The sequence below is a fragment of the Xiphophorus hellerii genome, chromosome 2 (genome assembly GCF_003331165.1).
Source record: "Xiphophorus hellerii strain 12219 chromosome 2, Xiphophorus_hellerii-4.1, whole genome shotgun sequence".
NCBI classification, from domain to species: domain Eukaryota; kingdom Metazoa; phylum Chordata; class Actinopteri; order Cyprinodontiformes; family Poeciliidae; genus Xiphophorus; species Xiphophorus hellerii.
Window position 1 is genome coordinate 6,470,971 of NC_045673.1, and position 20,947 is coordinate 6,491,917.

Here is a 20,947-nt window from a genome sequence, read left to right on the forward strand (position 1 = left end):
ATAATAAGTTGCGTTTGAAAATTTAGCATTAAAATCGGAAAAAAAACTATCTGAAAGGGAAATCACCTCAGTAGAATCAGACTGCTTTTAAGACATTTTGTTCCAACGTCATGCAACGGTTACCCAACCGGTGGCTAGCATTTATGCTAGCGGCAGTTAACAGTAACTTCCGGCCTTTATAGTAACTTCTAAAAACGGTATCAATATCCGAGACTCACCTGTCAAAACAGAAATTGCAATGTTAGTAGTGATTTCGCAGCGATGTTGTGATGCTCCGATATTCACACTTCCACAGTTTATGTCAGTACAGATGATAAGAGAGTATCCGCTCCTTATCTTCTTCAGCATAAGGTTTGGAATCCAGTCTCTCCTTCACTAGCCACTACTGCCATCTTAAGGTGTTAATTGGTATTACACCAGAATTTAAAATGAGTCACACAGCATAAATGATTTTATATATATATATATATATATATATATATATATATATATATAAAACACAGATAATAAAATAAAAAATTGTTTATTGAGTGACCTTGAATGGCTAAATAATCCTGAGTGCCACATAAAATTCATCAGTAGTAAACAAAAACATGAGCGAAGGGAGTAGCATTATGGATAATGGTGTCTAGAAATGTAACACCATATATTAAAATCATTAAAATGTAACAATATTATTGCCTGGTTAGTATATGTGCCAGAGGACAAAAGAGCGAGAAAAGAGTACGAGAGAGTACAGGTTTTCGTGATCAAAGTGTTTAGCTGCGTTTCTGTTATAAATGTGCACAAAACTTTGCAGATATTCTGCTAATGTTGAAGAAAACACAATTTCACAGTTTCAATTAAATAAGAAAAGCTATTAAAATCATGTGAATAATTTTGTTCCCTTGAAAAGTCATTAGAAAACATGTTGCGCCATCATTCCTTCAACCACTTCATGTTGCCTTCTTCGTCAGTATGTGTGCTAGAAGGCAAAAAGAGTGTGAAAGTGCAGGTTTTCATAATGGAAATGTCACAATATTCCCACCTTTAAAAAAATATTACAATAATCAGTCTCATAGAAACTAGCTGTATCTCCTGAGTAAATGCAGTCTTTCTGCCACATGAAGATGGAAAATTCAGGCATTCAGTTAATTTAAGGCAAGATACAAAAATATATATATTTACAATTCAGTTAACCTGTTTATGAAGGGGGTTTAATGAAAGCTGGATTACTATGTCCTGGTAGGTACGGGGTGTATACAATATACTGTAACAGGGTTTTAATGCAATAAAAACCAAAAAAAAATCACAAATAAATAAAAATGCCACTTGAGAATTGTTTTTATTTTTACATTACTGTTGTTTCATTTTTCTCCCAGTGAAAATCTTCCTCCACAAAAACCTAACAACTGCAATCAAGATGATCGTTACAAGCAGAACAGCTGCTAACAAAGCAGTAAAGACATCAACAGAGTTGTAGACAAACCAGGACATTTTATGGGCGCGTGTCTGCAGATGACGGGCTCCTTTGTGTCTTATGACATACTCGATCCAAAACACAGCCTGATCCAGGGGTTTCACCGGCTGATCTCTGTGCAGCTTTGAGAGAGTCCGCATGTTATCTCCAAAGGTGGAGTTGTAAATTACTGTCATCAGAGCGTCTTTGAAGATATGCCTGTCGAGCATGGCAATGTCTACGATGACAGCTGCTCCCTTCGCCTTGACCCTGGATAGATTATCAGGCTGATCGAAGAATAAAGGAAGTCCAATCACCGGAACGCCGTGGTAAATTGCCTCCTGGACGCCGTTGGTGCCTCCATGGGTGATGAATACTCGAGTTTTAGGATGACCTAAGAGGTTGTTTTGAGGCAGCCACTTCACTAGCAATGTGTTGTTGCCCAGGTTGTTTGGTTTTTGTCCTACATATCTCCAAATAACCTTCTGAGGCAGCTGGGCAAATGCTGCAGCAATCTCCTCAGAGACATCCTGCGGCAGGTTGCTCACCAGAGTTCCTAGAGTCATTACAACAATCCCGTGATCTCCAGAGCTTTGGACAAACTCCTCCAGATCAGCAGGGAGGGACTTAGAAGGCTTACACTGAAACCCTCCCATGTAGACGACATTGGGGACTGTTGGACGCGGGAATTCAAACACAAAGTCGTTTCTCATGAGCCAGATATCAGCATCGAGAAAAAAGGTTGAGTAGTCCACATCAGGGCCAAAGAAGCGTTTGACTATTGGTTTGTAGGCAGGTTCTGAGATGTACGATAAAGTGAACATCCCTACAAAGTAACTCAAGACATTCTTTAATCTCTGAGGGAAAGTCATTTTATCTGTGAGCTCGGTTGCAGTAAAGGGAATGTATGAGAGAGGTGAAGGAGCAATGAGGAAGTGGGCTTCACCCTGGATGGTCCAACGGACATTAAACACCAGAGGAAGTTGGAGTTTGCGCGCCAACATTGCACCTCCACCGATGCCAGGGTCTGTCAGGACCAAATCATATTTGGCAGCTTCCAATGACTGCATCAGATCCTCATTCTCAAACATGTGTGTAATTACATCCCCTACTTTCTTATGAAACTGGGAGAACTGGTCTAGTAGCACCCACCTCCATTTGCATGTGAGCCCAGATGTTGGACCAAAACGATCCGGGTTTTATCTGAAGCCGAATCTCCAGCTGTCGAGATAAGTACACGTCAAAGTTTTCCTCAAATCCTCCACGGCAGGTAAGAGTGACAGAGGTGTAGAGGGGTGACTTTTCCTTGATGTACCAGCTATCAGAGGGCCGAAGCACTGTGATCTCGTGGCCCCTGGCATGCAGTTCCTCTACGATCACTTTCATGTTTACCCAGTGGCTTCCGTCCAATGGGAACACCAGAATTTTGCCCCCTGATGCAACTGATAGTTGCATTAAGAGCAACATAAAGGTGAGAAAAGAAGAATGAGGCATCTTCATGCTGATCGCAGAATACCTTCAAAAATAGAGAAAATCAAGTCAGTGAAGGGACATGTTCTCTCTTCTCCCTGTACCTGGGTAGAAATTAGCCTTTAAAAATATCAGTGACTGTGACCTTGTATCATTTGTAGAGCTGGATAATATGGCTGAATAATGTATCATGATATACAGTAAGTATTTCATATCAGACGGTATTGATATATTGATTTGTTTTTTTGTTTTAAATATCTGAAAGTGACATTTCTTCTTTTATCCACAATTATGTTTTGGCAGTTATAAGGCACAGTGGTGAAACCTTACAACTTCTCCACAAGTTACTCAGCAGGTTGTTGCTAGGTAAAAGTGAGTGAGTTGCTAGGTAACCAAAGAGTGAGCGAGTTGCTAAGTTACCAAAGAGTGACAGAGTTAGTTGATACCACTCATCTTGCTTAGCTGGTAGTGAGAATTTAAGCTGCTAAAGCCTTTACTCTCCAAACATTCACCAGACACACACCTACAGTTTTTGTTAAAAGTTTTATAAGTTTCACATAAAAACTGATTTGTATATTATTTATATGAATTATTTTCATTTTGGTCCTTAAAATACCAAAAATATCCACATAACTTTATATTTTTGTCTGTCTGCTTATGTCATTTTTAAATATTAAATGATTGATGTTTTGATCATTTACGCAGTGGTTGAGTAGCCAATTTACCAATAATTTTTTTAAATGTACTTCTGTAATGTCTTGGACAGCTACTTTTTATTTTTACTTAAGTAAAAATATGTTGAAGTAATGCGATTCTTACTTGTGTATAATTTTCAGGTAGTCTCCCCACTTCTGCTTGAAACCTTCAATATTTTATTACATTATAACAACACAATTGTGTTTTTTGTTATATGTCATGTGATAGAACACACGAAAGTAGAAAATAATGGTAAAGAAGGAGAGTGAAATGTTTTTCTAGTTAACAAATATATTAAGTATATATACTTTGTTTTTTTTTATCTAAGCAAATAAAACCCCAGTAAAAAACATTGTAGTTTGTGCTTGTAATGTAATTCTTTTTACATTCCAGGGCTATAAATAAGGTTTTGGATGTTTATGTTTTACTGACATTTTTGCTATTCAACCCTCCTGTATCTTAACTCATATTCAAATATTGGAAAGTGAGAATAATAACTGCTCTATGAGAACAAGAACCAATTACAAATGTGATGTAGTTAAAATAATCCTATTTGAAGGCAAACAAACAATTGTTTCTATGAACGTGTTTTATGATGCATTGGACTTTAACTCTTGCATAAGATGTGTGCACTAAACCGACGCACGTTTCATGGTAAATTTACTTAGTTTTTATTTTATAATATTTAATATTCTTACCTGAATCTGGTTTTTATCTTTATAAACAGCAGCTGAAGAGAAAACACTTTGTTCTCCTCCTTCTCTGCCCATGAAAGGCTTGTTTGGGTGTCTTGTAGTCAAACGTCACATACGCTGTGATAGAAATGCACACATTTCATAACAGTTGTGTTATGAAATGTGTGCATTGGTCTTTGAACTGTCACAGTGGTTCATGTGTTGTTTCACAGTGGCGCCATCTAGTGTCAAGTTAAAGCAGCTTCCAGTTGAACTGAACTGATCTGATCAAAACGGTAAGCAATGTGTTGTTAAAGTACTTTCAGTTAAACAAAGTTATTAAATATGCTTTTTAAACTGTTAATTTACATAAATTATTTCGATTATACAGCATTTTGAGTTGTGCTGGGAGAAAAGGAAATTATTCTCCAGGTTCCCTATAAATAAGTACCAATGCTGGTTTTATCTTTATTTTTTATATATATTTAGGGTTTTGTTAGGTGATCTACATCTTACATAATAGAACTTTTTGTGTTCTGAGCTCTACAGTTAACTAAGAATAGCAGCAGAGGTGTGAAAAAGTGTTTGCCCCCTTCCCGATTTCCTCATTTTTTGCATGTTTGTCACACTTCAATGTTTCAGAACATCAAACCAGTTTAAATGTCAGTCAAAGACAACACAAGTAAACACAAAATGTAGTTTTTCATTTAAGGTATTTATTATTAAGGGAGAAAAAATATAAATCTACATGACCTGTGTGAAAAACTGATTGCCCACTAAACCTAATAAATGGTTGGGCCACCCTTAGCAACAACAAATGTAATCATTCAGCTTTTTACAGCACTATGGAGGAATTTTGGCTCACTCGTCTTTGCATTTTTCGAGTATGAACAGTCTTTTTAGGGTCATGCCGCAGTATATAAATGGGATCCGGGTCAGGACTTTCACTAGGCCAACCAAAGTCTTCATTTTGTTCAGAGGTGGTCTTGTCGGTATGTTTTGGATTAATCAATTTGGCGTCTCGAACAGATGGCCGGACGTTTTCCTTCAGGGTTTTTTTTGGTTGAAACCAGAATTTGTGGTTCCATTTATCACAGCAGATCTTCCAGATCCTGAAGGAGGTTCATGTTTTGCTGTTGTACGATGTTATTTTTCTGAAATGTGGTGTTACATTAACACCAAACGCAACGGGAGACACACCGTTCATTGTTTGTCCCGTCAGTCTGCAGAATGTTTTTCCAAAAGTCTTGAGGATCATCAATACGAATTCTGGAAAAATTAAGATGAACATTAAAGTTCAGCCGTGTTTTTTCTCTGCCATGCAGCCCCTTTTGTCCACTTTTTTTCTTATGGTGGAGGCATAAACTCTGACCTTAACTGAGGCAAGTGAGGCCTGCAGTTCTTCGGATGTTGCTGTGGGGTCTTTTGTGGCCTCTTGGATGAGTTTGGGGTAATTTTGGTCGACCTGCTGCTGGGAAGGTTCACCACTGTTCCATGTTTTCACAATTTGTGGATAACAGCTCTCACTGTGATTCTCTGGAGTACCAAACCTTTAGAAATGACTTTGTAATCCTCAATTCCTTTTTTTCTCATTTATTTTTGAATTACTTTGGATCTTGGTATAATGTCTAGCTTTTTAGGATCTCATTCCATTTAGTGATGTCTTGACTGAGAATATCCTTTAAGCAGGTATCTTAAATGCCATGTTTCCATTAGCTGCAACCAAGGAATTGTTATTAATACAAATAGAAGATTTGTCTGTGTAATTTGTTGAAGCCAAGTAGAGTAACCAACCAATAGGCAGAAGTTGAAGCCTTAAGAATCTACCCTCCTCATTTGCATGATTTTACTTTTCCACAGTAAAAAAGGGAGATGATAAAAAGATAAAAAGAACAAATGCTTGTATAAGGAAAGGACAAAATAAAATATATAAATTTCTTGACAAAAATGCATATTTAAGGAAAATGCAAAAGAAAATATTTACATTTCTTGACAAAAACGCACTCATTTTTAATTATGTCCATTTTGGGCCTCCATAGCTTGGGCACCAAAATTGACTCCAGCTAAGGGGCCGACATCTTTGTAAATCCGGCCCTGCCTAACAGTCAATGTTTTTGGACGGTGGGAAACATAATATGTCTATATTGGATTAAAACAATAAATTGAACTTTAAAGTTTTATCTATTGTATTTCATTGTATAATGTTTTATTATTACTGTTATTATTTTTACTAAGCTGTCATTTGAATAAATACGACTCCTAGAACAGACAAATTATATATATATATTTTTGAAATTGCCTAAAATTATTTTTGCTAAAATAATGCGTAAAGTCTGTGGGATAATGCGCAACTTATTGATGGTTTTCAGCTCAGTCTCCGGCTCTTTGTTGTTGTTCTCACGCTAACATGCGAGATCCGAAGAACCGACTCCACTGCGCGGTCGCATTCCGCCCTGACTTCCCCTCCGCCAGCGGCCTGGTGCTCTGAGATGAGCAGAAGATGTCGGTTTCGGGGCTGAAGGCCGAGCTGAAGTTTCTGGAGTCGATTTTTGACCCAAATCACGAGCGGTTTCGAATAATAGACTGGAAACCCGACGAACTAAGTTGCCAATTCAACGTCACAAGAGAGAAGCTGCTGATCATCCATTGCAACATCACGGTGAGTTTGAGGCCAGGCTAGCGACCTGACTATCATCTGGAAACCGAATCACTCCTCCGAACCAACCGTGTTTACAAACTGCGAGTTTGGTGTTCGCTTTTTTAATTTATTTAGTTTTTACATTTGGCGATATATAATTAAATTATTCGACGCGTTGTAAGACGAAGATAATGCCGTGAAATAGTTGAATTCACTTTTTAAATGCACAGAATGCCACCAAAACGTTTGGTAGTAACGACGCTGCGGTAGCTTTTTTGCTAGCATATTAACTGAAAGTAACGCTAGCTTGCCTGTTAGCCAAAAATAACTGCGTTACCATCTCAAATACAACACATTCCAACTTTATTTTAATAGAAATTGATTTAGTTTGATTAATAAACGAGCTACTTTTGTTACAAAAGCCTCCCTCCTTGTAAGAGGATTTTGGAAAACATTTTTAACGAATACGTCGTAAGCAGACGTAACGTCCAGAAGCGGTTTAATGGAATGTTGTTTCCTACCTTCCCAGTAAATAGACTGATCCTATTAGCCAACTTTTGGCACGGCTATGTTACTTTAACACCGTAACATTTTATGGAAACGGTTAGATGCCACACACATGTTTAATGAATTATTTTCTGGGTGTATTTATTTTAGGACACAAAGAACGTGTCTCCTAGCACGTCACCAGTTATTATGTCCCATTTCCCCGTATATTATTATGGTTTTTAGTCATTTTCAAACTAAAAGCGCTTAAAATCCTATAAGTGTAGATGACAGGTGTAAGAGCTGGATGTCCCCGTTGTTACAGCATTTGTTTTTTTTGTATGCTTCAGGTAGCACAGATGAAGAAGCTCTCTGACATCCTGACCACATCCTTGTTTCTCTGCACAAATACGCACACGCAGTTCATCTTTCACCTGGGTTTTGGGGGGTAACAGTCTTGTTTTGAGATCACAGGTAGATGCATCTCAATTGTGTGGTTTTGGTGCACAATGGGCTCGTTAAATAACGAGGCTGTTGAAAGGAAAAGGTGGAGCTTTGGTTTGTGTTAGACCAGGTTTGCTGGGAGGCCCCAGAGGTAAATGTTTGCACAATTGCATAACTATTACAGTTTCTTACTATAGTTAAAAATTGGATATGTTAGGGGACAAAACTATATATATTACACGAAATTATTATTCTTATTTTTAATTAAGACAATTGGATGCATAAAACTATATTTGGCAAATGTATTTGTGTAGCACATTTTGTGTACCAGATAATAAAAGAATTTCAAGTTTAAAAACACAGGTGTGAATTAAACAAGATGAAACAAATTAAATACAAGAAAGAAAATTAAATTAGAAAAGAAAGGACATAACTAAATATTGAATTATGAACTGTCCAATTCTAATTCGGAGCCACATTTTCTCTTTGCTGCTGCAGAGAAAAATGAGTCTAAAGCAGGTAAAAAACTAAATTTATTTCTGTTTTTAGATTTTAAAACAAAGAGAGTCATTTAACTTTTTCAGATGATTAAAAAAAAACTTTATTTTGTATGAAGACGAAGAGGGGCTAGCTGAGTGAACCGTTTTCATAAATATTGAAAACAAAAGATTCATATACCACTAAAAAATAATATGCAGAAATAGTTTAAAGTTAAAAAAAAGATTCATTTTAAAAGTCTTGTCCTTCTGGCTCCCTTTTGTTGTGAATATTTTATTCTGATTTTGCATGAAAACACACAATGGAACTTCTAAAACCCACCATTTTAATGATTTTTATAATTAAAACCTTTCTGATTTGGCTGCAAGGTCGAAAGAGCCACAAGCCTGAAAACCCTCAGTTTAATTAAAATGTAATCAGCTTCATAACTTTATTTAATTTTGACATTAACATAGGCTGTCAAAATTAAGACCTAATCAATTCAGCCATACAAAAATAAATACAGAATAAGAAAAAGCACATATGGGTTTTTGGAATAACATTCATTAACACAATTTAGGATCTCAAGTCCATTCAAAATATTCGTCTTATAGTCTCCCATATATGAGGAAATACTTCTTAATGTCTAGCAAAACATCTTAATGACACTTTGAAACATTTCCTAATGCTCTGAGATTTAGCATAATCAGATTTATTAGTGTTAGCACACAGAGTAATGAGTCTACATTTAAAATGACCTGATATAAATAAAACCAACTTTATTTATAAGCACTTATACAACATTAAAACTGACCAAATGGCTAAACAAATCATATAAAAACATCAGAATAAAACACATAAAAACTATTACACATTAACCATTCTGGGTGTTTTTGGTTGATACTGATATTGGTTTTGTTTTAGGTTAAATTAGCTGATTTCAATCTCTTTCTGATTAAGTTCTTTGTTGCTTCCTAATTGTGAGATCGCAGCCCAAGCAGTTCTCAGCGGTGTTGATTCTGCACCAAGAGATATTACGATAATAGCTTTACTCTGCATTGTCCAAACCTAAAGTCGTTCAAGGCTGTTCGTGTTGAACTGCTCAGATTTTTCTCAATCATATGAGATGCTCAGTCTATAAAACCTTCAGTGATCTGATGTTTCTTCAGATTGGTTCCAGTTATGCTGTCAGAAGTGCTCCTGCACGATTCTGGCAACATTATTTTAACTCTTAAGCCAGCAAAATACGACCAGTCTGCCTTTTAAGTCGAACTACGGATATTATTTGATCCCAAACAAGCAGCAAAATGTTTAAGATGTTTCCTTTCTTATGCTTTATGTAGTAAATGTATGGGAGGATAATAAAACAGAAATGTAACTGTAATATTTTCTGTAATAATTGTGTGAGTCTTGATAACAATGTCATCATATTTACAGCTTGGCAAATCTGCAAGAATACTTAATGCATGGGGGTTTGCAAAAAAAGGGGCTGACTTACTGAAGGCTGTTATTATTTATCTAATTACAGGAAATTAAATTGTCACCAAAAATATGGAGACAAGCCCCAAAATTATTAAAAGCTTCCTGCCACTTTCACTGAATTTAATCGTTTTTGTTACAGGAGGCATGTTGTGACCTATTTCAATCTCGTGTTTTCCTTTTCCGTTGATTATCGACAGCGCTTTAAACCACATACATGTAGAACAAACGTTTGCGTAATTGTGAAAACTGTGGGCTGAATTCATGTTTGATGTGAGACTAAATAGATAGTAAGTTGTACTCAAGACTGAAAAGTAAGGCTCACTTTAAAATCAAGCTCTGAACTTGCAGATGTTGCAGACGTCTTTTGTGTTCAATTCTAAATTTATGATCCTCTAAGCTGAACAAAGTGCAACATTAATTATTTTCATCTGTAATTTGATCATTTAACAGGCCTTGTGTGAAATATTTAAGCTGTAAAACTTTCAACAGGCTGAAGTATTCAATTTAAGGTGATTTAGTCATTGTTCTACAACAGGGATGTCCAAAGTGTGGGCTGTGGGCCATCTGTGGCCCTTTAAATTATTTTTTAAAAGTCCTCACTGCAAGTTAAGAATGGCAACAATTTTGCCAACAAAACCAAAAACAATTCATGACCCCAAAAATCTTTGAATTGTCAGTTTTTCTTTTTATTAAAAATATTTGAGCCAATCAGAACAAATAAATGGCAATAAACAATTCTAGTTATACATATACAGCTATAAATACACTTAATACTGATGAAATGATGCATAAAAAATTACAATGCACCAATTCTAGTCCCTTTTTTTGCTGCTTTATCAACTAAACGAAAAAGAAAATTAAATAAAAAATAAAACTTAAACAACAAACCCACCTCAGCTCCCCAAAGTCAACACAAAAAAACAAAAACCTTAGATATTTATACCCATATTCATAATCAATGCAGAAAATCTCAATTACAGGCACCATCAGCTGGGCAAAACCTCTAAGTTTGAAAAATAGGTAAGAAAACAATCTTTGTTTTTACTTTTAACAAGACAACAGTCTGATGCCCTTCTTTTGTTGTGGATCTGTAGTGATATTCAGATTTCACTAAAAAAACATGTTTATTATTGAACATGTAAAAGAAAAAGTTTAAATTTAGTGAATTTTGTGACCTGCCAGTAGTTTTGATTTGCCAGTTTTAGTACATATTTGGTCACCACTGTGTTAAACAGTTTAATTTCATCCGTTCTTTGAAACATTTGAGCTTTGAATTCTCGCTGAACCATGTCAACTTTTTAAGAACGCGTCGGTCAGTTTCCTGTCAAACACAAAGCATTCAGGCACGCTGACTCAAGATGAAACTCTGTTGAACAAATTAAACCTCAAAACAGTCATAGCTGTTGTTGTTTCTCCACATCATTCTGGTGTTTTGTTAAAAAATAACAGAACTTTTAAGCTTTGTTAAAAGATATATTTCAGATCAGTCAATTTTTAACTCTTGTTGCTCTGCAGTTTTTATCTCTACATTTAATCTGGATTAGACGTATAAATTGACATCGTTTATAGCCAGTGTAGCGTTGTTTCAGGGTTTAAGGTGACATCTTCACATTCAGCCTGAAGCTTTTTCTCGCCCAGCGTAAACAGAAGTTTGCTGAAACTACAGATCTAATTGCAGCGTTGGAGCCTCTTGTCATTCATGCTGGAGGTGTTATTTCTCTACATCACACTGAGGCCGAATTCCTCTCGTTCAGTGGGTGGCTACGTGGGCTGGAACATTTGGTTTGAAATAAACCTTGACTAGTTTTATGTAAATGTCACCATCTTTACTTCAAATCACAATTTTGGTCTCTGAAAAGCACACAATAAAATTGAAACTGGACACTTATCCTCGAAGAAAATTCAATAACAAAACAAAATAGAACAATTTATACACTATTTTATATCTGTATGATATCCACGTTCATAGTTAATAATTCTCCAGCTTCGCTTTCTTGTGGTTTAAAACTGTTACGGAAACGGTTTGAAAAATCCCCTGGTATTATAACCCAATAATAGCCTACCATAATGTCCTGCGATGCTATGCAGAGACTCAACTGGGCAGTGATGAGTGCAACATCTGAACTCTTGTCGTGTTTTTGTTTGCAGTCAGAAGTCTTAATTTTTTCATTTTTAAGTGTGAAAAAGAACAAAAACGACCCCTGAGGTTATAATTCTGACAAAATTAAGAATGAAGACATGATATGCTTTGTTTCTGTTGATTATGACTCTGACTCGGGCAAAGAAATGGGACAGATTATGGCTCCCGATTTATTAAAATGTTTGATATCCTGCTGGTAGCTTTTATTGTTCAGTGATATTTAAACTAGGAATGCAACTAATGAATATTTTAGTAACTTGCTGCTATCTACTGCTTTTTCTATCTGATGCTTTCTGCTCTTTCTATTCGGTTTATTTTGTTCTTTTACTGTTGTCTATTAATTGATTTTATTTTGTCAAGAAAGGTGCCTATAAGTAAAATATACTATTATTATTATTATTATTATTAATAATCTATCCATTATTATGATGTTTAATTGGATAAAGAAAATGACACAAACTGTAATTTTAAAAAAAAAATCAGGCTTTTTTATATACAATATTAGAAATACATTAAACTGGATGATAAAACTTTCCAGTTTGGGGTTTTGGTCTCCACCAGGCCTTTTTTTGAAGGACAATTTTGTTTACAAAGACCTCAAATTAATTTTTTTTAGTTGTTTTTGTTGTTTTATTTATTTTGGATATTTAAAATGTCTTCCAGTTCCAGTGTTAAATGTTTGTTAGAATTTAAGGTTTATTGATGAGAAAGTGCTTTTGCATTGTGATCCCAGTTATATTGCTTTAAAATGGTCTTAAAGCAACAATATTAAAACAATAACTTCAGGGACAATTTATCGTCCAGCAATGTTTAATGTAACAGAACAAGAATAAACTATTAACATTCTCAATCCCTTCATGAAATGTCCAATAGCAGATGACTTTTTCATACCTGAAAAGTCTGGAATTGCACGGCCAAAATTGCAAAATTCGCATCAATGGAGGGGTGAAATGACCAACAGCCTCTAAATTTGTCCCTTATTGCCTCTCTTACAGGAATCGTACCCATCAACGTCCCCGATATGGTTTGTTGACTCTGATGATCCCAGCCTGGCTGAAGTATTGGAGCGCCTGGAGGATGTTAGGAAAGGCAGCACGTTGGTACGTTGCCTCCTATCAGGGGCAAAATGAATTTCACATTTTCATCTGCAGTTTGGTTCACATTCATTCTGTGTAAAGGTACTAAGATCACAGCTTAGAGGGGTGATATTAACAACAATTAACTTTTTTGATTTACTGTAATTCCCTCATCAAAAACATACCTGGAGAGTTGCCCTGATTCTTTCATTCATGTTTGAGAAATCCATTGATCTCCATGGAAACCATTTACCTGTGCAAAACACCTTGGTGGACCTAGCCCCGCCTTCGAGGTGCAGCTCCTCCTCAGAACTGCAGTTTCCAAGCGTCAGAGTTTCGACATTACAGAGCACTCATCCCACATGATCCCCCCACTCAACTCCTTCAGACTAGCCAGCAGCAATTGGCGCCTGGTGGCACTGCACACCTGCTGAGCTCATTATAGGAGCTACTTCTCAGGGAAATGCTGGTGAAAACTTTGTTAAAGGGTTAATAGAGGAGTGATGTTGTGATAACTTTCTGAAGGCAGAGGTTCAAAAAGAAAGTTTTTAAAGAGACAGAGGCCCAATTTAAAGGCGTTGAATTACAACGTAAAATTTCTTTTAAGTCATATTTGATATACATAATTTTTCTAACAACTGAAGTTAACATAGTTACTTTATTCTGCCATAAAATGGCACTGTGGGCCACAATACAGCCCCTTTAATAACATCTTGGAATGTTTTTATTAACAAATGTTGCTATGTATCCTCCCAATTTTAACACTAAACACTGGTTATTTATAAAGTCCCCTATGACGACCTTTGTTGTGAATTGGCGCTTTATAAATAAACTGATTTCAGTTATTTTCCATGTATTAATAGCCTGTTATATTTTTTTACTTTCCAGCTTCTTCAGCAATTGAAGCGGCTTATTTGTGATCTCTGTCGGCTTTACAATCTGCCACAGCATCCAGATGTGGAAATGCTGGACCAGCCTCTACCTGCTTGCCCGATCACACAAGAGCGCAAGGTGGGCTCAGAAAACGAGAGCCGTGTTTGTCAAAATCAGAAATTCAGTTTGTTGACTCGCATTATTTTACTCTGCAACAGCATGGGCCAACAGATGAGGTGACATCTGAAGAGGAAGAGGAGGAGGAAATGGGAGAGGTTCCTATAAACGCTTCTGATCAAATTCGCATTATGAGACGCCGTCTTACCCAGTTAATTTAATTTTCTAACTTAGTTTCAATGCTGTAATCTGTCGCAGCAGGACATAGATCTGGACCAAGACCTGGACCATTACGACATGAAAGAAGAGGAACCCCCAGAGGGTAAAAAGTCAGAAGATGACGGAATAGAGAAAGAAAACCTGGCCATCTTGGAAAAAATACGTAAAAATCAGAGACAAGATCACTTGAATGTAAGATCCTCGTCTGTCGTTTTTACTTTATCAGAACCAAACCAGTAACTGGCTAAATGTTACATTTACCTGAATATTTTTTGGGAAAAAAAATGTACTCTACGCTGTACTTGAGTAATTTTATTATGAATTATCACTACTCCTACTTGAGCAAAATTCCTAGATACTCGACCAAATGTGAGTGACTTCACTGAATGGAGAATAATTATGTTTTAACCAAAGATTCACCAGACAAACAACTGCAATTCCTGTTAAAGTTTTATAATGAAAGAAATTTCTCTTTCGCCTGATTTTGTACGGCTGGACAATATGGCTGAAAAAGTTATCATGATAGAAGCGTTACATACCAGTCGATAGCGATAATTATTGATGAGTTTTTTTTAATTTTTATTTTAAAATATATGAAATACTACCAAACCGGTGGGGGTGGGATTTTCCAGTTTTATCCACAGTTTTCGCTCCACACCGTTGTTTATTTTTAAGCAGTTATGAAGCACAGTGCCAAAAACGTTGAACTGCTGCTGTGGCAGTCACTCAGCAGGTTGTTGCTAGGCAACCACAGAAAGAGTGAGTTACTCTACCTTGAGTAATTGCTTGTATTTAAGTAAAAACATGTTGAAGAGGTTCTACTCTTACTTGAGTACAGTTTTTGAGTGATCTTCCCACCTCTAATAATAACTCTGATTGTACTCAGACAGGGTAATCTCCTTTCTGGGGTTAATATCTAAGAACTGCATATCTGTCCATGTTGAAACTCTTTAATTAGATACTTAATTAAATTGCAGGGTGCCGTTTCTGGTTCAGTTCAAGCCTCGGATCGCTTAATGAAGGAACTCAGGGAGATCTACAGGTCGCAGAGTTACAAGACCGGTAAGGTCACCTATCATTCACTCCCTGTAGCTTTAACTCTAACACATTGAAGAAGGTGAATGAATTTTTTTCCTGCTAATTTCTCAGGTATTTATTCAGTCGAACTAGTCAATGACAGCCTTTATGAATGGCACGTCAAGTTAAGGAAGTAAGTTCTACCTTCGGCTTGTTGTTTGAAACTGATCTGTCTCTGATAAGCTTCTCTAATCTGCTGGATCTGATTCTGTTCAGGGTAGATCCAGATAGTCCATTGCATAGCGACTTACAGGTTTTAAAAGAAAAGGAAGGAGTGGACTTCATTCTGCTCAATTTCTCTTATAAAGTGAGTCAGGAGGAAACATTTGTATTTTCTTAGTGGGAGAAGGGTGGAAATGTTTTCTCACAACTGACCTTTTTCTCTGCTGCCTGACAGGATAATTTTCCTTTTGACCCTCCTTTTGTACGGGTTGTCTCTCCCGTGCTTTCTGGAGGGTAAGTGTACTGTTATAGTTATGCTGTTCATGCCTTGACAAAGTATTCATTAATTAAAACCATGAATGATGTTTGTTTTCAGCTATGTTCTAGGAGGAGGAGCGTTGTGCATGGAACTTCTCACAAAACAGGTATGTTCACAAATCTCTTACAGTGTCTATAAGTTTCATCTCTGGTGGTTAGAGAGCTGTATTCATTTATTTATATGTGTGTGTGCTTTTAGGGCTGGAGCAGTGCCTATTCAATAGAATCTGTTATTATGCAGATAAATGCAACTCTGGTTAAAGGCAAAGCCAGAGTGCAGTTTGGAGCCAATAAGGTACGGTGTCATCATGATTCAGTGTCCTAAAAACAAAGTTTTGGACCTTCAAGTTGTTCATTTTTAAACAGTCAACATCCAGTATGTGGGGATTTAATTCAGTATATTACATACATTCAAATTAAACCCAGTTATCAAACGATGCCTAGTTGTCTCTTAAAGAAACCCAGAACCCAACAGAACGCCAGACCTCTTCTATGGAGAGGAAATCGTAAAGCTAAGAGTTCAAATAACGGCAAATAATGCAGGTTGGAGAGCAGTAGAAGAAATTAGTGGAGCGAGGAAATGTGGTCAGTTTGTTCTCCAGCAGCAGCCAAACATTCAAAACTTCATTTAAACATAGCCTGGGCTTTGTAAAAACAAATATCTTACCCACATTGTTTAAAAAAATAATACCGTACACAGGATCAGTTTTAGAAATGTTTTCATCCACATGAACCCACAGAAATCTGCCACTCAGGGTTGTTTTAAACATGCCAAACCTATAGGGGGCAGTGTAGCACAAAGCTAAAACCTGTCAGCCAATCAGATTGCTCCAGAAAAACCACAACTTCCAGTTAGGAATCAAGCATGGCCTCATGATGGTCATAGGTGTGGACAGAGAGATTAGTTGAATTGCAGCGTATTAAAATCTAAAATTAATAAATCACAACACAACGCCTTTTGGGAATCATGTTGACGCAGGTATGGAGTTTTCTCAAATCTTCACTTTTGTGTGGAGTTTTTATTAGAGCTGGACAATATGGCTGGAAAACATATCACAATATCAGCGTTTCATATTGATAATTACTGATTAGATTTTTTGTTTTTAATATGTGAGATGCTGCCAAGCGGATGGTGCGATCATTCCGGTTTTATCCTCAGTTTTCACTCCACTACGTTTTCTTTTTAAGCAACTGAAACTGCTGCTGCGCAAATGACTGAACTGGTCGTTGCTAGGCAACCAAAGAGTGAGTGAGTTGATTCCACCAACTTTGCTTAGCTCACCATGAAAGGTTGAGCAACTGAAATCTTTCCTCTAAAGCCTACTTCCCCCAGAATGCCATGCGGTTGTGGATCTAAGCTCAGTGAAATTATTGAATATTCTGTCAGATGTATTGGCTATTGATACTGATCACGTCTCTATCTCAATATATATTGTTATTGATTTATTGTCCTGCTGTAGTTTTTATAAATAATTCTTTTGACAATTTAAAAAAGAGTTTTCATGTGGATGAAAAGCCAAAACTCATAAAAATATATTAGTTTTCCCAGATGTCCGGCTATGTTTGGACTAGGCCTAAAACATGGTGGTTTGATTTTCCTCCTAATTCACAATGATGCATTAATTTGAGTTTGTCTATCACAGAAAAAAAACAATCAGTTTGCAATTATGTGACAAAAGCAGGATGAACATGTGTGAGTTTTAATTTTTGTCATTTGTGCTTTAGAACCAGTACAATCTTGCCAGAGCACAACAGTCGTACAAATCGCTGGTGCAGATTCATGAAAAGAACGGTATGTTAAAAAAGTCTTAATTAGTTTTTAAAAAGTTCCACCACCAATCTTTTCTTTTCTTTTGCTGCTGTTGTTCCAGGCTGGTACACACCACCTAAAGAGGACGGATAAGGAGCTGCCACCTCTATGCACTGGGAACGCGTCATCTTTGGGTCACCTTGTTTTATTCAGAATATTTTCCCTCTCTGACTTGCTGGGAATATATCATCTTTCTCACAGAAACCATCTCGCTGCCTCATTTGATAAGTATTCTCCTGGAAAAACTAAACTGGTTTCGTTTTGTTCCCTTCTCTCCTTCCCTCGGAGCTTCAGTGAGAAGGCGAGGGCATCGCTCGTCCCGTTTTCTAAATGTTCTCTTTTGTGTTGGGGAAGGAGAAAAAAAAATTTTTTTCTTCCTTTAGATGTGAGGAAATACTTTTTCTTTAGCTGCTTTGGCGAAGTGGAGCCCCACAGTCAGTTTCCCTCTTGTCTAAATGACGTTTTTCTTTTTTTAAAAAAAGATCAAAACCGAAGCTCTTGAAGTGGCACCTCATTGCACCAGTTTTTAAATTAACTGTGATTTGATTTGATTTTTTTTGTTTTTCTTTTCTTTTGAAATTAACAGGTACATAAATGCATATATTGTTTTTAGACATTGTTTGAAAACTTCTTTTTTTTTGTTGTTGTTGTTATTTGAACAGCCTAGGACAATAAAAGATGTTGGGAGCGTATCTTAAAGCCGAGAAGAACTGCTCCACTTTTCAAAATGTATGAAGTGTAGAATAAAAAAGCTTCAGTGTTTCTGAACGAAGATCAGCCGAATAGGAAGATTACATGTGATGATATTTTACGTTTTGCCTTGTTTCTGTTCTCGCCCCTCAAAGTGCTGGTGGACGTTTCATTTTTTCAGCTCAGAATTGGCAGCATGTTTTCATTCGCATCTTTTTCTTTGACCTGGAATCGGCTCTGTGTAGACAACTGAAGATTTTTGTTGTTGTTTTTTTCGCCCCCCAACAAAGTGTGGCTATTAAATGAGTCCACCCTTAATTCAGTGTAGAGTTAACCAAAACATTTTAATCTCTCTTTCGTTTTACTCTTCAGAAAGTTCCTCCCTAAATCACCAAATAAGCTATTCTAGATCATTTTTTACCTAAACATTCACAGTAAACAAACCATTTTGTTTACATTTCCTGGTGGTGTTTGACTTATTTGTTGTTGGTAAAAGCTGAAAGTGGGCATTAAATGCTTAAATCTGACATTTAAGCACAGAGACCTCAAATTATCCTCTATTTAAACATGTTTTAGCTCTTATTGCTGTTTGAGCCTGTTGACTTTTATACAGTCTAACAGATTGTGCCCAGATTAAAGCCATAAAAACTCAAAGTGAACTTTCAAGTGCACTAAACGTCTTCAGAAATGAAAAACTAGTTTGCAAAATCTAAAACTGAACCATTTATTACCAGTTTCTTCTGATCTTTTTATTACTTTTTCTATTAAAACATTTCGGTTTCCTGTTTAATAGCCACACCTTTGTCAGTTAGTTTCAGCTTTTCTGTTTCCAGAACCCTTTTTGTCTCCAGAATGTTACATAAAATGTTTTTTTTTATATTAGAATCAGAGAGGGGTTGGTAATCTGACGTAAATCTAAAAATCTTGATGAAACTCAAACATTTTACCCTCCGGTTACACACACTGTAACTCAATCTGATGGTTCTTTTGCAGTTTATTTGCTAATACTATCTGTAAAAGTATGTCTTAAAGGCAACTCAGGTAATCAGCGACTCTTACGCAAAGGTTCGTGCATATTTGTGTTGGGTTATCTGGTTTTCTGGCTGAACAAAAAGAAACTAAATATTTTAGAAAAACAATTATTTTTGTCTTTAATTCAGTTGAAGACGCTGACGGAAGGAGCGTGAGGATTTCTGTAGCATGACGTACCTCTTCTTCGATATCCACTGTAATATTTGCTTTTGTTTACTCCCAGTTTTTGTGTGCAATCAAATGTTTCCAGGTCATTTGCATAGCTGGTCTTGGAGAATCGCTATAGGAACATGCGAGGTTCATATTTTTAGGTCAGAGAGACAAAAAAAAAAAAAAAAAAAAAAAAACCTCGCTCCACATCCTGTTGTTGCATTTGTTTGGGGGAGAGTTTTTCACCAGGATATTCACACCATGAATCTTTTTGGCATTTTTACCAACAACTTTAGCTGCAAAGTCTACATTCATCTGGGAGAGTGCCTCCTAAAACAAGCCGAAAGGCTGATCACAGGAGATGTTAAAGGAGGCTGACGGACAGGAAGTGATCACTTCTCCTGCGTCCCAACCTGGACTGTGTGTTTGGAAACATCCGTTTTCTCTCGATTGTCGTTGAATTTTGAATTTGTTTGAATCGCCAACAGAGACGATTGAATCTTGCTTTTGGCTCGCCCCACTTTCTGTTTATTTTTCAGTTTCCATTTGAAGATATTTTGACCGTGTACAGCAATTTGTAAACTTGCATCAAGTTTATGAATAAAGAATTTTAAAATATTTGATGTCTTCTGATGTTTTTAAAATTTGAGTCATGATAAATTAGAACTGTATTTAATAAAACAAAAAAACAGAAATATAACAGATATCCAGATAGCTAAGCATCATCAATACGTAACATTTTTTTTAGTCTGTATGAAAACAGTTGAGTTTAGTTAAATAATCTCCTTGCATTTGTTCATTTAAAACGTGTAGCAAAAAAAGAAAAAACAAGAAAACTTTTAGGGGTAAATACTTTTTTCCTCAGAACTGTAATTGTGTATTTAAATGCACAAGATAAAACTAATTAGCAAAAACGACAAGCCTCAGAAATTTCTCAAAAGTTTTAAAATGCTGCATTAGATTATATATTTTAACATTTCTGACACCCTTAATACTTAATGTTAAAATATATAAAAGTAAATAAATGTGAAATAATATCAAAAGTAAGGAAACTATAAGTTATGAGATATTTTTTTAACTATATGTTTAACATACTATATTGTCCTAAAAGTCATTTATGGATTTTTTTTTCCCTCAAAAATCATCACTTTTTTCTTCTTTTTTTTTGGCCAAAAGGTGATTTAGGCACAAAAATAAAAATCCCTTTCAGTAAAAAAAAAAATAAAAATCAATAAAATTTTTATTTAAAACTAATTTAAAACTTTGTCATTGAGGTTCGGAGGCAAATTTCTGTAAGGCTGCACAAGCTGGATTTTCAAAACAAGATCACATAAAATACAAAAAGAATACATTTTTATATTCAAGTGAATCACCAATATTTTCATTATTTTTAGCCATTTTTATCCAGAACAAGAAATATAGTAAATGTTTGTTGTTGTTTTTTTTAAAGAGAATTTAAATTAACCAGGTATTTTTTA

At 36.0% G+C, this 20,947-nt stretch overlaps 2 protein-coding genes across 3 annotated transcripts; one reads left to right on the forward strand and one right to left on the reverse strand.

Moving 5' to 3' along the window:
• Positions 1 to 609: 609 nt before the first annotated feature.
• Positions 610 to 2,941, reverse strand: LOC116711688 (UDP-glucuronosyltransferase 2C1-like). Its single transcript, XM_032551141.1, is given in 2 exon segments — positions 610 to 2,586; positions 2,588 to 2,941. Coding segments are annotated over 2 exon segments (1,602 nt in total). The 5' UTR covers positions 2,939 to 2,941; the 3' UTR covers positions 610 to 1,335.
• Positions 2,942 to 6,683: 3,742 nt separating this feature from the next.
• LOC116731831 (ubiquitin-conjugating enzyme E2 Q2-like) lies at positions 6,684 to 20,088 on the forward strand. 2 transcript variants are annotated; one of them, XM_032581696.1, is made up of 13 exons: positions 6,684 to 6,937; positions 12,941 to 13,045; positions 13,910 to 14,032; positions 14,113 to 14,169; positions 14,273 to 14,422; positions 15,208 to 15,292; positions 15,380 to 15,440; positions 15,524 to 15,614; positions 15,705 to 15,763; positions 15,846 to 15,894; positions 15,987 to 16,082; positions 17,513 to 17,579; positions 17,659 to 20,088. In XM_032581696.1, exons 1-13 carry the CDS (start codon positions 6,779 to 6,781, stop codon positions 17,688 to 17,690), a joined length of 1,134 nt encoding a protein of 377 aa, XP_032437587.1. In that variant the 5' UTR covers positions 6,684 to 6,778; the 3' UTR covers positions 17,691 to 20,088. The 2 variants fall into 2 exon arrangements, with proteins under 2 accessions (XP_032437587.1, XP_032437581.1); XM_032581690.1 differs by having other exon boundaries at positions 6,685 to 6,937; positions 14,270 to 14,422.
• Positions 20,089 to 20,947: the final 859 nt, after the last annotated feature.